The sequence below is a fragment of the Hippopotamus amphibius genome, chromosome 2, assembly GCF_030028045.1.
Source record: "Hippopotamus amphibius kiboko isolate mHipAmp2 chromosome 2, mHipAmp2.hap2, whole genome shotgun sequence".
In the NCBI taxonomy this organism is placed as follows: Eukaryota; Metazoa; Chordata; class Mammalia; order Artiodactyla; family Hippopotamidae; genus Hippopotamus; species Hippopotamus amphibius.
The window spans coordinates 175,419,256-175,443,286 of record NC_080187.1 but is presented as its reverse complement, the minus strand read 5'-3'; the positions used below and the strand labels follow the sequence as shown (position 1 = coordinate 175,443,286).

Below are 24,031 nucleotides of genomic sequence, written 5' to 3'. Positions count from 1 at the left end.
TCCATATAGACTTTCTGAAAGAGACACATGACACTGGCAACAGTAATCACTTCCAGAAAGGGGAAGTGAGTGGTTGGGGAACAGGGATGAAAGGTAGAATTTTCACTCTATGCATTTTTTGTACCTTTCGAATTTATACCATGTGAACATATTAAGCTCTTAATAGTCCACCAGAGTTTTTCTTTACTTTTCAGTTTTAATTATAGCTTACTTATACTTCAAACAGATTCTGTGAACCTAACAAAGGAAGCGAAAGTTCAGAGCAGAAATCATGAATGTACAAAAATTATTTCTTCAAACCACTTTTCAACAAAATTTAAAACTTCATAGAGAAGAAAAAACTTTGCAATCTATAAAATCTGTGTAATTAGCAATGAAATAGGGAGGGATGTTTTTAAGCTTTTAAGTCAAGATTTTTTCATCCTCCTTCCCAGACACCATTTTAACTTTGGGGTACAGTTAAAAATATTTTTGAAGACATTTTATATTCTATGCCCCTAAAAAAGAAAACATTACTTGCTTGCTCTTAAATTATGTAAAGCAAGGGTATTCACTTGCCTTTCTTCAATGACTAAATATAAAATATTCCTCAAATGATTTCAGTATGACTTTTATTACCTAAAAAACAATGGAATTTGGAATTTAGGGTAAATCCACTGTAGTTCCTCCCAAACCAGTAACAATAAATCATAAAATCTAAGAGTTAGAAAAGGCTGTAAGGATAATTTAGTTCATTCTCTCACTTTACAGATGTAGAAACAAAGGCCCCAGAAAGTTTAAACTCAAACTTGCACAACTAATATATGGAAAAAAATAATAATAACTAATAACTAGAACCTTGATGTTCTGCCTCCCCAACCAGTATGCTTTCAAGTCTTGCCTCTAACAGGATGTAAAGTTACTGAAAGTGTCCTTCAAATTTCTTTCTTGGCTCTACATTTTAAATAAATTTCCTGTGATAGTAGTCAGAAATGATCACTATTTAATAAAGAAATACAAGGACTAAATCGTTAAAATTATTTTAATCAGTATAATCTCTTGAGATCAACAACATATTAGTAAGTTTTCTGCAGTAGAAGTGCATTCCTAAATAAGTAGACCCAGGACAACAGCTAGCAAAAGAGTAAAGAAAGAAGTAATTTTATTTTAAAATAAATGCCAAAAGTTAACTTTACAAAATAATTTTATCAATGTGGATTACTTTTAAATAGAAATAAGAACTAAACATACATACATCAAATTGTACCTTCATTCACGGACATAAGCACACCTCCAAACAAGTTAATACAAGGGCAAATACATTAAGTATATACAATGCAAAGGAATATACATATACATGTATGTATAAATACCACAACCCAAAGTGACATGTAGACATATAATACAGGTGCTTATATAGTATGCTTAAAAACATGGCTCAGTCAGAAATAGCCCAGACAGAAACAAATGGTGATCTACAAAACATCCAACAATACCAGTGAAACTACCAGTGAAAACTCAACAGTTCACGCTAAAATTGAGTTTAATGAAATGCTTATGCCTTAAATAACAGAAACAGAAAAGGAAACCTGAAAGCCACGCCCCCACTGCCACTGAATCTCTTATAAATTGAAAACGTGAAGACAACTTCAAAGACTCAATACAAACACAGGGAGGTTGGTGACTTCTATCTGAAACAAAGATTATTTACTAAATAAAATCACTGAAAGTGAACAGAGAAACATTCTGTAAGATGAACTAAATTCTTTTTACTTTAAAGGCCCTGCTAGAGACTTGCTGTTGCTCTAATTCATTACTTGGGGAGGCAAAACTAAAAAAGTTGTTGGTGGGTTCAGGTGCTGTGGGAGAACCCACAAAAAATGGTCTGAACTGAAAATCTCCATCTCCACCACCCCGATTTCGAACTGGTGTACTGTCCAAAGGAAACTTGGAGTTGTTCCCTAGGAGAAAAATAAGGCAAGAACTTAAGTATCTATTTCCTTACAGACCTTTTGGAACAAAATGGCAAAGTCATTCAATAAATATATTGTAACAGGTAACAGAATTCAACTCCTATGAGAAGGATAAAACATAAACCTTGGATAAAGCGAAGGACTATGATGGCCCCCTCCCTGACCACAGTATGTATACCATACCTTTTCATATCATTGTGCAGTTTCCAATGATAGCCATAACCTCATCACCAAAAGTAATGTAACACGATGAAATACCTTAGTAGAGCTGGAATTCAGACTATCAGAATTTTATTCATTATCTCTTAATCTACATGAAATGAATATCATATATATTTGTGCGTGTGTGTGTGTACACGCACGTAAACTTTTGTCCCAGGTTCCTTAAGAACAAATTTTTTTTTTTTTACAGTTTCCATAAACACCCTGGAAAATATATGACAACCATGAAAACCTGTACATATTCATGACCCAAGGTCAATTAGAATAGCCTTAAGAAAAATTATACAATAGATCTGATAAAATAAGCATTTAACAACTTCCACTGAACCCATCCTTGGCTTTAATTACGTAACTAAAGGAGAATGCTGACTATATCTGCTTTAAGCCAACAAAGGTAGCAAGGGGTAAAAGTAAAAAGGTAAGTATGCACAAAAAGAGGAACAGGTAAGAACCAGTGAAAATGAAAGAAATCAAAATAAATGTGGATGGTGACAAGGAAAAAACAAGAACACCTATTATGCCCATACACAATAATACTTTGATTAGCTAAGGTATATGATTAACTGAAAGTTAAGAAGAAACTTACTTTTGTTTCAGTTCTCATATCTGATATTCATCTCATTACTTCACGCCTTTCCTAGGACATTGTCTCCTCCCCCACAATAAAATTCAAAAAATGAGGTTTTATAAAAATCCAGCTCAAGAATTTTTACTTTTTTGTGTGCCAAAAAAAAAAAAAACCTATTAATAGCATAGTAAAACTACTGGATTCTGTTATATCAAGAGTAGTATAAAGCAGAGAATTCAGGAAGAGATAGCAGATTCATTGCATCTGACAAGCCATCTAACAAGCAGAAAAGCTAGACTGTACATTTCCAGGGGGCAAGAATCCTATCTGGATAATCCTTATATCCTCATTGACTAAGATTATGCCTAGCAGCCTGGCACATGAAACACGTTTGACAAATATTTAATGAATGTATGAACGAATAAACAGAACAAACCAAACAACCAACAATAACTTAACTGTGCAATCAGTATTGTCATGTGAAAGAAACTAAAACATGGCCTTCTCAGAGGATAGCAAATAGTTAAGTGTGGGCTCTGAAGATAGCTCTGTGACCTTGACCAATTTACTTAAACTTTCTGTTCCTCAGTTTCCTCATCTGTAAAATAGGGATGATGATAACATCTACCTCATAAAGTTTTGAAAATAACACAAATACATGTAAAATTATAATAGTTTCTAACACTTAGGAATCAATAAATGGCAGCTAATATTATTGTTATTACTGCAACTAAATAGCTTTTCATTTGAAGTGGCAATTTGCAAACTGTAATTTTGGAATTATTTACTCTCTGTGCAAATAAATCAAGGACGTAACTTAAACGTAAGCAAATAAAATAGATAAAAGTAATGATGAGACACGGATGAAGAACCTAAAGCCTACTACCACTCTAGGTCTCTGGAGTCTCCACTAACTGCTTGGAACTATGCAGGGCACAGTATGAAAAATCACTGATTTAAAGAATAGATATTGGATATTACATGTCCTTTCTTACCTAATGAGAAGCCAAAAACACCAGATTGTGCAATCATAGATGGTTCAAGGGTACCATCTTGGTTAGCAATAGTGAGATTTCGTAGCCTAAGGCTATCATAGAGGCCTTGGAGCTTTTGATACTGGCGATTTCTCTCCATAAGTTTCTCAGAGATGTCACTGAACTTTTTCTTGTATTCTTCCAGCACTTTCTTCATGGAGGTGACCTCCCCTTTCATAGAGGTCAATTCTACATCCTTGCTCTGTATTTGCTGAGTATATATCTTCTCCATCTGTTTCAGATGGCCCTCAGCCTTGCTGAAATTGTATTCTTGATAGAGACGTTCTTGGTGTACCTGTCCCAAGAGAGAAAAGAAAGATTTAAGGTAATAAATGCAAAGTTGTATGTTTTAACTCTATACAAACACGAAAAGAAAGACGCACATACTGGGATGTTATTACTTTAAAGTTTAGAACCAGGTTAAGAAGCAATTAGGGGACGTCCCTGGTGGTCCAGTGATTAAGGATCCACCTTCCAATGCAGGGGACTCGGGTTCAATCCCTGGTCAGTGAACTAAGAACCCACGTGCCGTGGGGCAATTAAGCCTGGGCACTCTAGAGCCCATGCACCACAACTAGAGAGCCTGCATACTGCAACTACTGAGCCTGCACTCTAGAGACCGTGCACCACAACTACTGAAGCCCACGTGCTCTAGGGGCTGTGTGCCACAACAAAAGAAGCCACCATAATGAGAAGCCCATGTGCCACAAAAAAGAGTAGCCCTCACTCTCCACAACTAGAGAGAAAACGCATGCAGCAATGAAGACTCAATGCAGCCAAAAATTTAAAAAATTAATTAATTAATTAAAAAAAAGAAGCATTGGGACTTTCCTGGTGGCACGGTGGTTAAGAATCCACCTGCCAACGCAGGGGACATGGGTTCGAGCCCTGGTCCAGGAAGATCCCACATGCCATGGAGCAACTAAGCCTGTGCACCACAGCTACTGAGCCTGAGCTCTACAGCCCGAGAGCCACAACTACTGAACCCATGAGCCACAACTACTGAAGCCCATGTGCCTAGAGCCCGTGCTCCACAACAAGAGAAGCCATCGCACTGAGAAGCGCATGCACCACAACAAAGAGTAGCCCCCACTTGCCACAACTAGAGAAAGCCCATGTGCAGCAACAAAGACCCAACACAGCCAGAAATAAATAAATAAATAAATAATAAATCTTAAAAAAAAAGTTTGATAAATTTATTTGGAAAAAAAAAAGCATCATTATAAATGCATATACAAGATATAACAATACCCTCAAGGACATGATTAAAGTTCTCCACAAGAAGGTCTTTCTAAGGAGCCAAAGGCGGAAATCAAAAAGGGAAAGAAATAAGGATGTGAATTTGAAGATAAGAATGCTCATCACAATTTTTAAAATAACTTACAAATTATGATACAATTCAATCATTAAAATTATGATTTACATCAAATACACAAAAATTTTAAACTTCTGTATGTCAAAAAAATCAATGAAGACATAAAAGATAAGTGAAAAAAAAGAAAATTCCTTGCAACATCCTAGTTAAGTATATGTATAGAGAGAATTCTTACAAATTAGTAAGGAAAAAACTACAGCAACTGAAATAAACTGAAACAGGCAATCAGTAAAAGAAAAATACATTAAAAAATACAAGAAAATGTGTTCATCTAAAAGTCATCCAGGAAATGCATATTCAGAGAGCAATGAGATTCTGTTTTACCCAGATCTAATTGGTGAGTAGAAAGTATGGAGAACAAGCACTCTCCTACACATCTTAAAGGAACACAAATTGACATGATCTAACTGGAGGGCAACTTAAAAATACTACAATTTTTAGAGCTTTGAAATGTTTATATCCACTTTCAGGAATTTAAACTTAGCAAAAAATTAAGGATATGAATTTAATGATAGTGCTCATCACAGCGTTTTAAGTTATGATACATTATAACCATTAAAATTATGACTACAGAATGGTTAATTTTTAAATATTTAATAAAATACTCATAACAAGCATAATATATTGTCAATTTACCTGGCCACAAAAAGTGTCTGTGGTATTACCCTATTTTTGTACAAGCTAAATATATATATATACACGTATTTCGTATATGTATATATATGTATTTATATATATGTACAAATTTGCACCAACTAAATATATATATATTTTGTATATGTATATATATATTTATTTACACAAAGAAAAAGTCTAGTAATATACAAACAAAAATATCAACACTGGTTATCTCTAAGTGATGGAATTATGGATGGTTTTTTATTTTCTTCCTTTTGAATTTTCAACAATAAACATGTTACTTGTGAAAAAAGGAAATTTATTAAAAAGAAAGTTTTCCATACTTTCATTAAAAAATAAATACAAACACAGTGAAGGAAAAACATTAGAAGCTTTCACATATTCCTCAAATCATACTCTGCAGAGAAACTAGCCTAAGCACTAACCTGATATGTCCAGAAGGCCAGTGCTCGGGAGCTAATGTCCAACACAATCTCTGGTCGAAGTCCCGCCAATACCATGGCTTTATATTCCTCTGAGGGACTGAGTTCTGTACGGACAATATCTAGCTTTCCAGAAAGAGTACTGTTACAGGCAGGGCAGATAGCTGGTGAACGACTAAACTCACCACTGCCATGCTGATCACAGAATATATGAGAGCAGGCAGTGACCCATGCATAACCAGAGAGTTTGATGCGACACTTGCGATAATTACAAAGCAGCATGTCTTCACACAAAGACATAATAGATAATAAGGTCTCCAGATGCTGAAAAGAATCCTAAAATGGGGTAAATGAAAAAGTCAAATTGCAGCAAAATTAAATAAATAGATAAATAAAACGTTTTTATTTTATTAAGACAAAATAATGTACCTTTTATTATGCTTTTGTATTTATTATAATCAATATATAATATTGATCTCAGTCACCCAACAATACTGTCCTCCTTCTTTGTGCAAACCACTACTAAGGCCATGAAAAAACTTTTTAAGGAAAAAGTTAAAGACACAGGTGGTTCCACATCTTACTTACAAGTCAAAAACAATATACTCTAACAAAGGGAGTCCAACTCGAGGATGGAAGATGCCTTAGAGGACTGGGGCAGGGAGGGTGGGGGGGACTCGAGGGGGGGGCGTCAGGGAAGGGAGGGAATATGGGGATATGTGTATAAAAACAGTTGATTGAACCTGGTGTACCCCCAAAAAAAAAGAAAAAAAAAAGAAAAAAAAAGAAAAAAAATATAAATGAATCTGATCTTTTCAAAGTATAAAGAAAAAAAAAAAAAAAAAACAATATACTCGGGCTTCCCTGGTGGCACAGTGGTTAAGAATCCGCCTTCCAGTGCAGGGGACATGGGTTCAACCCCTGGCCCAGGAAGATCCCACATGCCGTGAAGCAACTAAGCCTGTGTGCCACAACAACTGAGCCTGTGCTCTAGAGCCCATGAGCCACTATTGAGCCCACATGCCACAACTACTGAAGCCTGCATCTAGAGCCTGCACACCACAACGAAGAGTAGACCCCCGCCCCGCTCACAACCAGAAAAAGCCCGAGCAACAACAAAGACCCAAAATAAAACAAAAATTAAATAAGTAAATAAATAAATTTTTGAAAAATGCTCATGGAAAAAAAATGTTTATGGACATTTACAAAGTACAAATAAAAATTAAATTAGTGTTTTTTACCCAAACAAAAATCCAAATTTATTACCCATTCATAGTTTGCTAGAATATTTTAGTATCACTTCTCACACTTGGCAGATATAAAGGTCCAGGCACTGATTTCAGCCTTTCTTTAATGCAAAGTATTTTAAGTTATGTTTTAGGTTCTCATATATGCTGATTTCTCAGATTCTTTACTTGTGTTGCCTTAACTAAAAAAAGAGGAGTAATCTGATAGTATTAAATGGAAACTAACCTAATTCATCTAAGTATGAAGCCTGAAAACCTATATAAAACCAATTAAGTCATTAATTAATGGTATTATTAATATAGGTACTATTCAATGCTATGCTTCTATTTCAAACATTTAAAAAACTATATAAATACACAAGTTATTTTTCAATATAGTGTACACTGACACTGAGTTTTATTAATCCAAATTAGGCAGCAATATTCTGAATATACTAAAATTAGTCATATATTGTATAAAATAATAGTGACACGCCAATTATACACCAAGGGAAAATGGTCACATTTATGAACTGATAAATTCTGTCAAGAATGTTGCCTTGAGACAAAAGGACAACCCTCAGAATGGGAGAAAATATTTGCAAACAAATCAACAGACAAAGGATTACTCTCCAAAATATATAAACAGTTTATGCAGCTCAATATCAAAAAAACAAACAACCCATTCAAAAAATGGGCAGAAGACCTAAATAGGCATTTCTCCAAAGAAGATATATGGATGGCCAAGAGGCACATGAAAAGCTGCTCAACATCACTAATTATTAGAGAAATGCAAATCAAAACTACAATGAGGTATCACCTCACACCAGTTAGAATGGGCAACATCAGAAAACCTACAAACAGTAAACGCTGGAGAGGGTATGGAGAAAAGGGAACGCTCTTAGGCTGTTGGTGGGAATGTAAATTGATACAGCCACTATGGAGAACAGTATGGAGGTTCCTTGAAAAACTAAAAATAGAATTACCATGTGACCCAACAACCCCACTACTGGGCATATACCCAGAGAACACCATAATTCAAAGAGACACATGCACTCCAATGTTCATTGCAGCACTATTTACAATAGCCAGGACATGAAAGCAACCTAAATGCCCATCAACAGATGAATGGATAAAGAAGATGTGGTACATATATACAATGGAATATTACTCAGCTGTAAAAAGGAACGAAATTGGGACATTTTTAGAGACATGGATGGACCTAGAGACTGTCATACAGCGTGAAGTGAGTCAGAAAGAGAAAAACAAATATCATATATTAAACATATATGCGGAATATAGAAAAATGGTACAAATCAACTGGTTTGCAAGCCAGAAATAGAGACACAGATGTAGAGAACAAACATGGACACCAAGTGGGGAAAGCGGGGAGGGTTGGGGGAGAATGAATTGGGAGATTGGGATTGCCATACATACATTACTAACAAGAAAAAAATACCAAATTGTACGCTTTAAATATATGCAGTTTATTGTATGTCAATTGTATCTCAATAAAAGTTCTTAAAGAGAAAAAAAAAAAAGAGCTTTGCCTTGGTCATGGGGTGGACAAGGACGCTCTGACATCTTTACCCCAAATGTCCCTGCTTAGGGTGTCTCCACAGGTATAGGCACCTGGTGGCTGGAGTTACGAGGCCTATTTTCCCTCCATCAGGGTAATGTGCAGAGGGGACGCAGAAGAGCTGAAAACAGTTTGGAACCTGTGCCCCTTCTCAGGCAGATCGAGAGGTGCAGCTAATTCCAAATTTTTCACAAGGTGAAAGAGCCAATGTAGTGAACTGTCCAAGTTACTGAGGACCAAGTTTTGAAGATTAGACTCACGGAAACTTCAAATTCGCAGCCCGCTTTCCGCGCTCGAAAGAGAAAATACTAACAATATTAATACAAACAAAATATCTAACCTGAGGCGCCCAGAAAACCCGCGGGAAAACGCCGTTTTCTCCTCAGCTCCACAGTGAGTGAGGAGTCGCCGTGGGCGGCGCCGCTGTCTGAGGGCGCATGCGCGGACTCGCCCCGGGGCCTGCCGGGTGGTAGGCGCCGGGGTCCCCGCCGCTCAGGATCCTGGGACCCTGTGGGCTGTGGCACCTAGAGTATGGGCGGTGCATCTCTGGGCACGCGCATCCCAAAGCGCGAATCTGACAGAGCCTGGCCTAGGTTTCCCACTTGAGACTCCGGCAAGTACTGTCAACGTGTGCCCTTTTCAGCCCTCAACTGACATCCTAGCTGTCATGGGCCTAACATTTGAGGTGGTACAGTTGAGAAGCTAACAGCCTCTGAGTACCCGCAGGTGTCTGTCCTGGGAAAATTTGGGGAGTACCGGCTGGGCGCTAGGTATATCTATAATTTGACACCTAACACCTCTGTTGAGGTAGATTCTGCCATTTTTTTAGCCATCTTGAAATACACATCTTTCCAGCTTTTACACATCCTCTATATACATTTAAAGAACTTTTCTTGATTTAGAGTCTGCATTATGAACATTCATTACAGCTCTTGGAACGAAGCAATAGGATCAGGTGTCACAGCCTTTTTGAGGTCATCTGCCTGTGTGCTTTCCTGGACCTGCTTGTAATTGTTTAAATATCTGTACTGGCTTTATCCAAATGCTGTTATCTGTCACTTTTTCTGTTCTGAACTTACCGTATGACTTTCTGCTCAATCTATGAGTCTATTAGAATTCATATTAGAAATTAAGCTGAGCTTGAGGGGGTCCTCAGAATATATGCCTTAATGCCGTCTTTTGTTGCCACCTTTCCAGATGATGTGAAACCAGTTTGAACTAGTAACAGAAACAATCCCATAAATCAGTATCACAATGGACACTAAGCCTTGAAAACCCCTTTATGGGTTGTGAATCTGTATACTAAACCTTTCTCCTTCAAACAAAAACCTATCATAATTAAACAACTTCCTGCTCATTTGTCTATTTGCAACTGGTTCATAGTAATCAGGGTCATTTTATACTTTTCCTAAAATGTCTTCTGAGAGTTTAGAATACAAACTCAATTCTATTCTGCAAAATAGGTTTGAAGAAAATTAATGGTTCACGAGTAAACCATGTAATCCCTAACATGTTTTGGTTATCTGAGACTTGTGCATTTTCTGGTTTTAACTATGCCAAGTGCAGAAATATTAAAGCACAATAAAAAGGTATAATCTCATTTCAAGATATAAAAACAAAGCATTCAGATTCAACCAGTACCTAACTTTATAATTCTAGCCAAGTTACCTTTGTGCTGCAATATGATCCCTTCCTGCTTCTTCATCAATATCATTGATTCCCCAATGATACTGATTTCCCAAACTTTAGTGTTACCCATACCATTTTCTCTCTAAATCAGTTTCCAATTTCCAACCCATTTAGCTAAAAGCCTGTATGAAATACACACACACACACACACACACACACACACACACTGGGGAAGGCGGGAGAACGTTTTGCCACATAGGAGAAAAGGGGAGGAGCTACAAAGTCTTAATAACCCAGTAGACTGGGACACCAGGAATTGACCTATTTCTTGGTGGCATGTGTTTTGTTCGCTCATGGCATAGACAAAGCCTGCAATGGCTCATTTCTAAGGTGTTCCTGGGGGATAAGACCACTGAAATCAATCAAGGCTGGGATACAGAGACCCACTCACCAAAAAAAGCTTTTTAAAATATTGGTTTTTATATTTAAATATCAAGCATACCAAAATTTGCAGAGAATGACCACCACTCAGCTTTAATAAACACAAACCTTTCTCACATTTGATATTTTTTAATGAGGTAACAAATTACAGACACAATTGAAGCTTCCTCTGTGTATACCTCAATCCATTTTCCTCTTACCTCTTTGGAGGTAAACAAGCCAGATTTTGGTATTTATCTTTCTCATGCATGCTTTTGTACTTTTTTTTTTTTTGGCACACGGGCTTAGTTGCTCCGCGGCATGTGGGATCTTCCTGGAGCTGGGATCGAACCCGTGACCTCTGCATTGGCAGGCGGATTCTTAACCACTGCGCCACCTAGGAAGCCCTGTACTTTTAATATACGTATATACATCAAACTTTGTTTTGCATGTTCTAAAACTACTAAATCTTCTCACACAACACATATCAGTTGGCCTTTTTTTAATTCATTGTTTTTAAGCTGTAAAGTTAATATACATACCTTATATTAATTCATTTTAATAGCAAAATGCTACAGAACAATTTATTTATTCATTCTTCTAATAGATATTGGTTCCAGGCTTTTACAATTAAAAATATTACTGCAGTGAACTTCCTGTACATGTCTCCTTGAGTATACATGTCAAGAATTCTTATAGAATATAATACTCACAGACTGGGTATAACCATCTTCCAATAAACTAGATGTTGCCAAACCACTCTCCAAAGTAGTAACATAAATTTCACTGCCCCCAGCAAAGACGAGAGCCCACTACTCCAGCCTTGGCAACATGTTTAAGTGTCGGGGTTGTTTTGTTTTGTTTTGTTTTCATTTTTGCCCATCTGACAGCAGTAAAATGGTATCTGTGTTGTTTTAATGTGGAATTCTTTCATTACTAGTTAAATAAAGCATTTTTTCATGTGATCGTTTTCAGGGATCCTTATCTATGAATTGTCCTTTGATCATTTTCTTGATTTAAATGGAGACTTTGTCAGTTACCTGATATGCCAACATAAGTTTGAATTTTAGTGTACACAAATTTATCAGTCTTTCCTTTTTGTGCTTTATGTCTACTCTAATGTCATAGTCTTTGCTTTTCTATAGGTTTAAAGTTTTGCACTTCATTTATAGATCTTTAATCCATTCTTCCTAAGAAATCTGGATAAACTGTGAAATCACAGTATGTGCTTACATATCACTTATACCATTTAACTGCAAGTTACTTTACCTTTCAAAATGGTATTTTTAGCACGAAGTTTGATTTTGATCTCATTTAGATATTCTAAGTACATACTGGCTATAAGTATTTATATACCACATTTCTCTAAGAGCTTCAGAGATAATAATCTTGCCCCCTATTATCTTTGAATCTGACTGTCAGTATCATCTACTCGAAAACTAATTTTATACTCTTTTATTTATTAAGAAGAATCTTAATCTAAACAATAGGTTGCATATTCTAACAGAAATTATTATAGTTGCCTACCATTTGTGTGATTCCCTCATAAGCATGAGTATTAAATCTCATTCCAAAACAGAGTGAAGGGGACTTCCTAGGTGGCACAGTGGTTAAGAAGCCACCTACTAATGCAAGGGACACGGGCTCAATCCCTGTTCCAGGAAGATACCACATGCCACGGAGCAACCAAACCCGTGCGCCACAGCTATTGAGCCCGTGTGCCACAACTACTGAAGCCCACGCACCTAGAGCCCATGCTCCGTAACAAGAGAAGCCACGGCCATAGGGAGCCAGCACACCACAACGAAGAGTAGCCTATAGCCCCCGCTTGCTGCAACTAGACAAAGCCCGTGTGCAGCAATGAAGACCCAACACAGCCAATTAATTAATTAATTAATTTTTTTAAAAAAACAGTGAAGTATAACAAACTTCCAATATTTGGGTGTGTATCTTGTACCCCTTGCATGTTAAATATACCCTCATGGATGTAAATAAAGTATACAGGGCAAAAAAATCTGTGAAGTATAATTTAGCCAAAAACAATTGAGAACATTTCAACATTAAATATAAAGAAAAAAAGACTTTTTAATCATAGCCAATTGGTATGTGCAATTTAAATCAATGAAAAATATCCAATAAGGCTATAAATAAAATGTACATAATAGATTTCCTGTTAAGTATTAGTAAGCTTTTATATATCTATTCCTCACATACACAGGTTGTTTTGGCAGCCATTCTTCATTGCCTCTTAAAGGATCAAGCATCATAATCAGACATTAAGCAGACTCATTGGTATCCAGATAGTTTATATATCAGAGTCAAAATTTAAGTGCCAGTTATTCCATGTAAATGTCTTGCTGAAATGCCATTAAAATGGTTGTTATTATCCAGGGATTCAAAAAAAAATTCTATGGAGATTTTAATTAACTTCAAATATTTTTTGAGTATCTATTCTGGGCCAGGCATGACAGGCAAATTATCCTGCTTTCATGGAGTTTACAATCTAGCAAAGAATCAAAGAATAATAGAAGAAAATATTTTATTTTATTTTTTTGCTGCCCCTTACATTTTTGCAAGTTGATTCTATAAACCATTTCTGGTGAGAAAAGTCAGGTCCATCTTTAATTTGAAGAATCATCTACCTTCATGCTGCAAAGAAACAGATATTTAATACTGACCTGAAATGTGTGAATAACTACTCAATAGAAAATTGAGTAAACCATTTAAAATTTATAAATGAATGACTTCAGAGTATAATGTTACAATAACTCCCAGAATCAACTGACTAGAGCTCTTCTCTCTTTCATAGCCCTAGATCAGTGCTATTCAAATGCTATTGCAATCAAAGTGTTCTCTATACATTAGATCCTCATGTTTTAAAATTAGTGGGGTTTTTTTAATTACAGATATACTTTCTTAATCTACAATCACTGCCTGCTTTGCAATTGTTTGACTCCGCAAAAATCAGAAGGCACTAAAGGACAGCCAGCCCATCCCCATGGTGCTCTGAGTGAAGACAAGTCAGCTTAGATATATGATGGACTAAAATCCCACTACTTAAGGTTCCAAGCAGTGAGAGGAACAGCCATCAAATATTATCTCTAATCATTTTAATAGACATTTTAATAAATGTTTTAAGAAACATCACTACAATCACTACATCTAAAGTCAAGAACTAGAACCATTAAGTATCAACTGGTCCAGCTTGATAGACAAAAAGAGAAATTAAATGATAAATAAATTAGTGCCCAAAACAAGATTAATTAATGTTGTTTGAACAAATGTTGTTGGAACAATTATGTAGGGATATACACTATACACCTTGCTACCATACTTTGCCTAATTCTAGAACTTAATTAGGCTTCGTATACTAGTGGTAAAGATATTGAGGGATAGACCAACTGGCAGAAAGATGCACATCAGCAATAAAAACAAAGAATTTCTGATAACCTATTAGGCAGATATCAGAAATTGCCAGGTAGTACAAAGTCTAAGATGAATATACACATGGACTCTCGTGATAAAATAGCTAACATCTAAGCCCCACACATTTATCATCTTATTTAACCTTCCAAGTCAAGTATTATTCCTTTGAGTCAGGTACTATTATTATCACCTTCTAAGATATAAAGACCCCTAAGACACTGAGATGTTAAGATACTTACCAAAGTTACACAGCAGCTTAAGTGATAGAGAATGGGTTTGAACCCAGAAGCCATGTATAACTACTGTGCTAAGCTACCACTCAACACCTTTAGTTGACTTTTTAAAAAGTAAAATTTGTAGCACCTTAGCAGCTAGCCATGAAGCCACTAAGCTGAGTTCTCAGATTCATATGTACATCATATGACTTACCATAAGCATTTCAACATAAGCCTTACCATAGCTACACCTGAAACGGGCTGATGCTGAGCTGGACGTCACAAAGGTTGATGGTCTATTGACACAGACCTTGAAGGCGATGACTAATTTGTGATAAACGTCAGAAGCAGGGAATAGATTTTCCCCAAAATGATACCTGTATAAGATCATGGTGTTTGGGGACTTCCCTCGTGGTCCAGTGGTAAAGAATCTGCCTTCCAATGCAAGGGACATGGGTGCGATCCCTGGTTAGGGAACTAGCATTCCACATGCAGCGGGGCACCTAAGCCCACGTGCTACAAACTACAGAGCGCATGCACTCTGGAGCCCTTGCGCCACAACTAAACAGGGAAAACCTGCATGCCACAACTAGAGAGAAATCCATACGCCACAATGAAGACCTGATGCAGCCAAAAAAATAATGATGGTAAAAAATTTTTTTAATTAAATAAAGTAAATAAATATTTTAAAAAGAAAGATAATGGCATTTGTAATCCCTCTTAGTGAATGAATACAACACTGTTAGCCAAAAAAAACCCTTACCATAAACCAAAAATGCTGTTATTATCTATTGTATATCCAGGACAGCTCCTGAGAGTTCCAGGCTGGGAAAGAAATAAGACGCCAATCTAGTCTCCTGAAACTTCATTTCTGCAAAAGACACAGCCAAAAGCTAAAAAATTATTTCAAGTGCTGATATTACTTTGAATTATTTTTATTTCCTGTATTTCACCCTCATATATACCCCCATTCTCTGCTAAAACTTGCAGGTACGAAAAACAAGCCTGTCCCTTTTAGATTGCTTTTTTTTTTCTTCAAAGATTGGTTTTATTATTTATTATTTATTTATTTTTGGCTGTGTTAGGTCTTTGTTGCTGTGCACGGGCTTTCTCTAGTTGTGGCAAGCAGGGGTTACTCTTCGTTGCGGTATACAGGCTTTTCATTGCAGTGGCTTCTCTTGTTGTGGAGCATGGGCTCTAGGTGCATGGGCTTCACTAGTTGCGGCACGTGGGCTCGGTAGTTGTGGCTTGAGGGCTCTAGAGCGCAGGCTTAGTAGTTGTGGTTCACGGGCTTAGTTGCTCCATGGCTTGTGGGATCTTCCCGGTCCAGGGATCGAACCTGTGTCCCGTACATTGGCAGGGGGATTCTCAACCACTGGGTCACCAGGGAAGCCCTAGATTGCTTTAAATAGCTTTAAATTATACATGAATATAATAAAGCCAGAAAATACTGGTTAACAAGGTCACCCACACAACCCAACCTTAAAGACAATAATCCCTAGTATCTGAGTATATCCTTTCAACCTAAGCATATAAAAATGTTTAAGCAGAAAAAGGATTATACATATTGCTCTTAAACTTGTTTTTAAATTAATGTTTCATGAATAATCTTCCGTTTCAAGAACGATAAACCAGTATCAACTTTTAGTGATTGTATAGTATTGCATTTTATTATCTTGATTTTAAAATTTATTTAACTAACCCTGGGGTTCTCTTAATCTTATATACACACTAACAAAATAGTGATTAGTTTAATACTGTCAAGTAGTTAATTGAATTATACCAGTTATCAGTGTTTTTTCTATAGTGTTTGAATTTTTAGATTAAGGATTCTAGACCCAAGTTCTATTTCAAAGATCTATCACAAAAGATCAGGACTTCCCTGGTGGCTCAGTGGTTAAGAATCCACCTGCCAATGCAGGGAACACGGGTTAGATCCCTGGTCCAGGAAGACCCCCACATGCCACGGAGTAACTAAGCCCATGTGCCACAACTATTGAGCCTGCACTCTAGAGCCCATGAGCCACAACTACTGAGCACATGTGCTGCAACTACTGAAGCTGTGTGCCCTAGAGCCTATGCTCCACAAAAGCTACTGTAATGAGAAGCCCTCGCAACGAAGAGTAACCCCCACTCACCACAACTAGAGAAAGCCCACATGCAGCAACAAAGACCCAACACAGCCAAAAATTAATTAATTTAAAAAAAACATCAAAGCACAGTGAACTGGCATAATAGCAAATTCATAATGCAAAGATTTAAGAATTACCTAACATTATGGGCTAGATTCCAGTAAAAATTTCAAGAAGCTGAATTCAATTCCAGGTGTTTACCCTAGCTTTAGTCTGCTCAGAGCATGTGTTTAATCAGGGCAATCAGCTGAAACACGGACTTAACATGCATTTCATCATAGCAAACTGCAAATGACTGACAGGTAAAGGACAAACAACCAGCTCCTCGTCCCTAAACCAGGGAAACTCTGTTAAAGTTAGAACTAAGTCCCCTTCAACCACCAAATTTCAGCCACTAAGAAAACTGAGCCCCCCAAATTGCTAGGTGATTAGAAAGTCAAATGAGATAAAAATTAAGGTTTTCTTTTACACTTACCTCTGGTATCAAATGAATCCAGCTTCTTTCTAGGAATCAAGTTGGACTATAGGATTTATTAACCACCTGGCATCATCTCTAGAAAATAAAAAATTAATCAATTAAAAAATATACAAAGGTTATGACTACAAGACTTGAATGCACACCAGCCTACTCCACACCCAGTCACACCCATATAGCCTCAAGGAAAATTAACCTCAAAGAAGACAGTTCATTCATTTGAATCTCCATTCAGCAATATAAATTGACCCATCTACTTTGGAGGATGTCATCAAATGCCCAAAGTCAATATCAGACTAGGGCAGGACTTCTATACAAGCTCCGCTATTTGTATAAATTTAAAAGTTTAGGAAGAACTGTACAATAAGTCTAACCAACCTCTGAAAGATTATAAAAGTCAAGTCAAACAAGAGAATAGGTATGCAAAAGGAGGAGCCGTGTGATAGCTGCAAACAGAGCTTGGCAGCCATGGGAACAAATTCAGGAAGATGGGGCATAAATGGCATGGGTTACTGCCAGTCTCTCCAAGATCATAGGGTATGTGATTGCAAAAAAACACTTGTAACCACAGGGTAACCAGTCATTAAATTCACAAAATCCTAAAAAAAAAAAGGAAGGAGCTAACTAAGAACACATAAGAGTCGGGTAAATGAGAAGGCAATCTAAAATAGTCAGCTTTTTTTCAAACCATGTTTCATTTTCATTTGAGCCAGTGTCAATTATATTTAACCTCTACTTCTGTTAAAGTTTTATCACAATAAACTAAAGAAAACCTTCCCTTGACATGGCAAAATTGAATTAGCATCATTTGGAGCACAAATCGGCCACGAGATGGCAGTATAAGAAAGAGGCTTTAATTTGTTCTTCCAGAGTTTGAGTGTAATCTGAACTTTTAGGTGAAACAGACTAGACACAAAGCTCATCACCATAAATAGCCTTCATACTATTCCCTACTCCTCACCTAATTACTAACTAGAAAATTTTTTCTATTACATTTAATGATCATTTAAAATTATTAAATACACATCTTACAATTATATTTTTATCAAGTTCCCTTTCATGCAGCAATGGGGAAATTTTAAACTCCATAATCTCAAATACAGTCTAGCAAGAAAGTCAACACTCATAAAAATTAACATCCATGGTAAATACCAATAAGTGGGAGAGAGAACCAAGTAATGTTACGAAGAATCATTGGTCAAGGAAGGCTTCATGAAGAAAAAAGGTAGGTCTTGCCTCGAAATTGCACTAAGAATAATATTTATTACATATCTGAAAGTTGCTAAGAGAGTAATCGCAAAAGTTCTCATCACAAAAACTTTGTAACCAGGTGTGGTGATGGATCTTAACCACTTTGGATTCAGGTGTGGTGATGGATCTTAACTAGACTTAATATGGTAATCATTTTATAGTATATACAAATATTGAATCATTATGTTGTATACCTGAAACTAATATAATGTAATACATCAATTATATCTCAATAAAAGAAAAATTGCACTCTCCAATAGGTAACACCACATACAGACTAAATTTAAATTAAATTAAACTAAATATTAAATTTGTCAGTCACATTTTAATTGCTCAATAGCCTCATGTGACTGATGGCTACCAAACTGGACAGTACACATACAGAACATTTCCATCATTACAGAAAGTTCTGTTGGACAGCAGTGCCTTAAAGGGTGCATATGACTAAAATAAGCTGACAGAAAGGAAATAGTAGCTATTGTTCTTAAGAATTCCTACAATCTGTCAAGAACTATTGAAATTGTTTCAAACTTTACAACAAAAGTTTTTCTTGTATTTACAAGGAAATTTGAGGATTAGAGAAGTTAAATAAATTTCCTAGGTCCATCAAGCTATTAAGAGCTAGGATTTAAACCCAGTTCTGCCACAACTCATATTTTCACTTCACAATGCCACTTCTACATGAAATAAGCAGAGCTACAAAAGACAGTTTGCTTTAGAATGTATTAAGAGTGGCATACTGGCTCAATAGGTCAGAAAGAAAATGAGGTGTTTTAGGTAACTCAGAGATATAATCAAAATGTTATTTTACTCCTTCTTGTCCTTTACTTGAATAGTGCTTTAATTATTCAAAATGTTTCCGAGATCAGCAGCATTTGAGATTAACTGAGGGAACACAGGAAGCAAGGCTTATTGCAAGATTACACCAGTTTTTATTGTGAGAGTTTTTAACATTGTCTAACCTCAACAGTCCATGTCCAAGAACTTCTTATGGGAAAATAATTAAGGATTTAAAAGTGTAACGTCTCTATTTGTCTCATGTCACAAACAAAACCCAGATTGCAAAGGGCCTGGTCTTTGTCTCCTTGGCACATAGCACAAAGCCTAGGACGTAAATCCTGATAACATATGATACATTTCCCAATGTGTGATGCTCCCCGCAGGATTCTAGTCATGCTTCAGCAGATGTCATTCTACCACCTGAAGGTCACTGTATATTTACTGAGTTGTTTAGGGAGCTAAAGTAAACATTCTGTAAATACCCCATAAACAATCAATGACCCACTCATTTTGTTTCCTGTGGCAATAAGTTCTTCAAAGGACTGGTGCACCTGGGTAAAAGGTACATTTTATATGTGAACAGATGTTTCATGAGGCCTGATACAAACCACAAATTGATAATACTGAATCAGCTGATGCTTCCATTTTCAGGTTATATTATCACTCAATTTTACTCAGTTTGATTCCAATTCACTCAGTGCCTACTGTGTATCCCACACTATGAGATACAATAGTAACTCAAGGAACCTATCTTTTTTAGATAGAAAAGGCACATACACATGTGAAATAGAGAACACTTTAAGGCATCATATCTTGGTCAAAGTTCAAGTACTTGCCTTTATGATTCCATCAGCCTTTAATCTTTCCTACTAAGAATGTCCAAATCCAAGCCTCCTTGATTTTTAGGGGTCTGCAGGAGACATTGTAGAGGTTTTCACAGTGCTGCTTCTGGGCTGGCACATGCGGTGCTGAAGACCTAGGTCTTCCTTCCTCAGTGGATTCCATCTTCAGCCTGAAGCAAAAGGAAAACAACACAAAACTGTGCATAGGAAGTAAATGCTAAATTGGTTGCTTGGCACAGTCTTCTTTTAGAGACAGCTCTATAAGACTGCACTATCAGAATAGACTCCCAAGTTTTATTTCCCACTCACTGTCAATTATTTTAGCCAAGAATACTGATTGTTTTAACCTTTCGGTGCAGGAGGAATCCACTCAGAGCACATATGAAATCAAAGTGGTGAGATCAGAAACTGACTAATCATGCAGCTCATTCCAAGAGACAACCATTTCACCCAATTCCAGTCCCACTGGTGGTGGAACAAAATAAAAATGAAATGAATATACAGTAACTGAGGACTTTGGATCAAAACAACAGTAAGGAATAATTTAAAATCAGTACGAAAAGGCAATAAAACCTACTCTGTTAACTTCATATTTTATCTATTTCATAATACTTTGCCTATCTTAGAATTTATAGGGCACTGTCCATGTATTACCTCATTTTGCAAGTACTATGTCATCTCCATTTTATAGGTATACGATCAAGGTTTAAATAAATGGCAGGCAACTTAGCTTGGTGGTTAAGATAATGGATTTTGAAGTTAGAACTGGATTTGAATCCTCGTTCCCCCAGATATTTGCTATGTCCTGGGGCCAGTTATGCAACTTCTCTAAGTCTCAGATTCCCTTTCCATAAAATGAGGACAAATACCACCTACCTCTTAGAATTGTTGTGAAGATTAAATAACATAAAACAAATACAAAATACTTTGCACAGTAACTGGCAAGTAGTTAAATATTTAGTATGTTGTTTCTATTATTGTGTCCAAGATCAACCCGCTAATGAGTAAGAATGCAAACAGTCTACCTAAAATTTCACAATTTCACAATAATCTTGAAGCCAGGGAAGTCACTCATATACTCATAAAGGCTCTTCCAAATCCAAGATTCTGTGTCTTTTAAGGAAAAAAATTTGCTTCCTCCTTCCTCTCATTCTTTACTTAGCAGTGAAGACTCCAATGTATTCTATATAAAATTACTCCTTAACAACAAAAGCATACTTCCATTGAAAACTAATTTTTCTCCCAATCAGCAAAACCTCCTAACTGGAAAATGAGATGTTTCACAAGACACAATCTGGGCCTTTTAAGATTTCTAAAATAGGCTTGGAGGAATTCACAAAGGCGTCCTCTTTTATTTTGCATGTTTACAGCCCCCAAAACATTTCTGTTTTTCCTAATTTAATGCTAAAATATGAGTTTACTCACTCAACACCATAATTTCAGAAGGATAACCAGCCAGTATTTTGCTAAGTAAACACAGCAAGCATGCCCCTTCTGCCCTTGTGAATATGAAGACCACGTGGTTTCCTTGATTCATACTGTTATTCCTTCCCAACATTAAATATGTGTTCACAGCAAAATAAACCATCCCTTACTTAAACTGAAGTGGGCAAAGATATATTCACGTAAAAGCCATCAGCATGGTTTTGCTTTTGAAAGAAAATCGTTTATTGCTCAATCAAGATATTTAGGGTGTTGGTTTCTAGTCATCACTATGTGCACAAAATAACAGGAAGTACTGCATATTTAGAGTCCTTATAAACAAGAATATATCAAAATCCAACTGAAATGTCACATGTTGACAAATGACTTATGTACAAGGCTTTTCATTTTGAAGGGAATAACAAGATTGTAAACCACCTAAATGTCCACCAACAAAGGTTAAACTATGTTATGTACATACATAGATTGCTATGTAACCATTTTAAAGAATGTGGACCTGCTATATTTACTCACTTGTAAATCTTAAGTGGGAAAAGTAAGACACGTGGTAGAGTACACATAAAAGAGGGGTAAGTACACGTATTTGCTTATATATGCATAAAATATCTCAGGAAGGATACACAAGAAATTGTTAACACTTATTGAGGAGGGGAATCAGGCTTAGGAGACTTCATTGTATACACTATGGCCCCTTTTGAATTTTGAACAATGTGAATGTATTGCCTATTCAAATAACATAAATTTAGCAATAAAGCTTGAGAATTATAAGGATCATGGGGGATCTACACCTGGCTATTACCACATTCCATGCACTAGTTTATGTCTCTCTTACACCTTCTACCTGTAAGGGTAACACATACATTATATTCAAACTAATGTATGTCACTTAAGGTCATCAGGCAAACTTTTTATGAGAAAAATAATATCCAAAATAAATGCATTGCTTACTTCTAGAAGGTATGTAACATAGACCAGTGCTTGGACTTTGTATACTTTGATCTTCAAAAGCTAAGCTCAGAATGGTTCACTGACTCACCCAAGATCACTGGAGAAGTAAACTGTGGTGATGGAATTTGATTTAGGCTTGCACTAAGTTAAAGCCCCTTGTCTTTTTCAGTATATCCTAAGCTTTTTAGGGCACCATCACCACAGTGACATTAAAATTGGGAGCTCCTCTTAGAGCTCATTAAAATCAACTGACCTCAGAGTTTGCAGCCTAGTCCTACTAAGAAAGCTGAACTGCTCCGAGCAAAGACCAGGGCAAAGACAAAAACGGCTGCAGCTCCCACAAACCCAGGAAGAACGTGGGCCCTGCAGATACAGAAGAATTAAAACTGACCAGTCTGAACTCCTCCTCCCAAGAACTACCCTCTCACTAAGGGAGAGAGAAGTTAAAACAGCTTTGAGATAATAACAGTACCTTTTCCTTCAAGCAAAATGAATCCAGGCCTTTTGTAGAAACACTATATACATGAAGCAGAGTCTACTGTTCCTAGGTCACCCTGTCTCGGAGAAGGATGGCAGAGCCAGTCCTGCAGAGGCCCACGTGGAAACTAGCCAAGCAGATCATTTCATTTATTTCCTCCAGTCTTCACACAGCCAAAATTAATTGCCTTGTAGCTCACACACACTCCAAGCCTGACTTGAAATAAAGGCCTGCCACCAGGATACAATGGCTCAAATTGAAGAGAAATTCAAAACCATTAGGAAGCAAAATTAAGTGCACACTCACCAGCCCACCACCAAAACGGAAAGAGAGAAGGTGGAGAGACAGGAAGTAGCTTTGAGAAGTGGCCTCAGAGCCTGATTGGCTAATGATGATTCCCTCCTCCTTTACCTTAAAAGGTGCTGAAATGATGCAACTATCCTTCACTGCTTGTCTCTTTAAGGACCAATGATGCTATTTGCACTGTATTTAGATTAAACTTTTTAAACCAAGTTTCCTTTTGAGGTAATATACTTAGCACAAGCAAACATGGGCTAATTCAAGCTATTTACACATATTCTTGTTTAGATGGACCTACTGCAATTTTCATTCCTTTGGGATAATTTCCTATCCTCTGTAGCCTCAACATGGTCAATTTACGCAAGGTGACAGGTTTCATTATAAACAGTCTAGATCTACTCAAGTTAGAACTTACCATCAGGGTAATATTTAAGTGAACAGGCTTAGTAGGAAAGATACTGGAAGAAGCCAGCCACCTGCAATCCAAAGAGAAAGGCCTTAGAAGAAACCAATGCTGCTGACATCTTTATCCTGGACTTCTAGCCTCCAGAATTTTGAGAAAATAAATCTTTGTTGTTTGAGCAACCCAGTCTGTAGTTCTTAGTTATGGCAGCCCTAGCAAACCAATACACTGTGTGACCTTGAATAAATTACTTACATTTTTCTAAAGTTCAA

The 24,031-nt window shown here is 36.7% G+C and overlaps 1 protein-coding gene and 2 non-coding genes across 8 annotated transcripts; all 3 read right to left on the bottom strand.

Annotated features, from left to right (window-relative positions):
• Positions 1 to 1,113: 1,113 nt before the first annotated feature.
• Positions 1,114 to 23,373, bottom strand: CCNB1IP1 (cyclin B1 interacting protein 1). 6 transcript variants are annotated; one of them, XM_057724163.1, is made up of 7 exons: positions 23,051 to 23,373; positions 20,182 to 20,357; positions 17,315 to 17,392; positions 13,633 to 13,715; positions 6,216 to 6,548; positions 3,738 to 4,071; positions 1,114 to 1,940 (listed from the first exon to the last, which is right to left on the bottom strand). In XM_057724163.1, exons 4-7 carry the CDS (start codon positions 13,702 to 13,704, stop codon positions 1,738 to 1,740), a joined length of 942 nt encoding a protein of 313 aa, XP_057580146.1. In that variant the 5' UTR covers positions 13,705 to 13,715; positions 17,315 to 17,392; positions 20,182 to 20,357; positions 23,051 to 23,373; the 3' UTR covers positions 1,114 to 1,737. The 6 variants fall into 6 exon arrangements, with proteins under 6 accessions (XP_057580146.1, XP_057580149.1, XP_057580145.1 ...); XM_057724166.1 differs by lacking the exons at positions 20,182 to 20,357; positions 23,051 to 23,373 and adding an exon at positions 15,471 to 15,578 and having other exon boundaries at positions 9,358 to 13,715; positions 17,315 to 17,395; XM_057724162.1 differs by lacking the exons at positions 20,182 to 20,357; positions 23,051 to 23,373 and adding an exon at positions 15,471 to 15,578 and having other exon boundaries at positions 17,315 to 17,395.
• LOC130847256 (small nucleolar RNA SNORA79) lies at positions 14,010 to 14,157 on the bottom strand. Its single transcript, XR_009052039.1, has one exon. It is a non-coding gene; the product is annotated as a small nucleolar RNA SNORA79 (small nucleolar RNA).
• Positions 17,050 to 17,126, bottom strand: LOC130847268 (small nucleolar RNA SNORD126). Its single transcript, XR_009052049.1, has one exon. It is a non-coding gene; the product is annotated as a small nucleolar RNA SNORD126 (small nucleolar RNA).
• Positions 23,374 to 24,031: the final 658 nt, after the last annotated feature.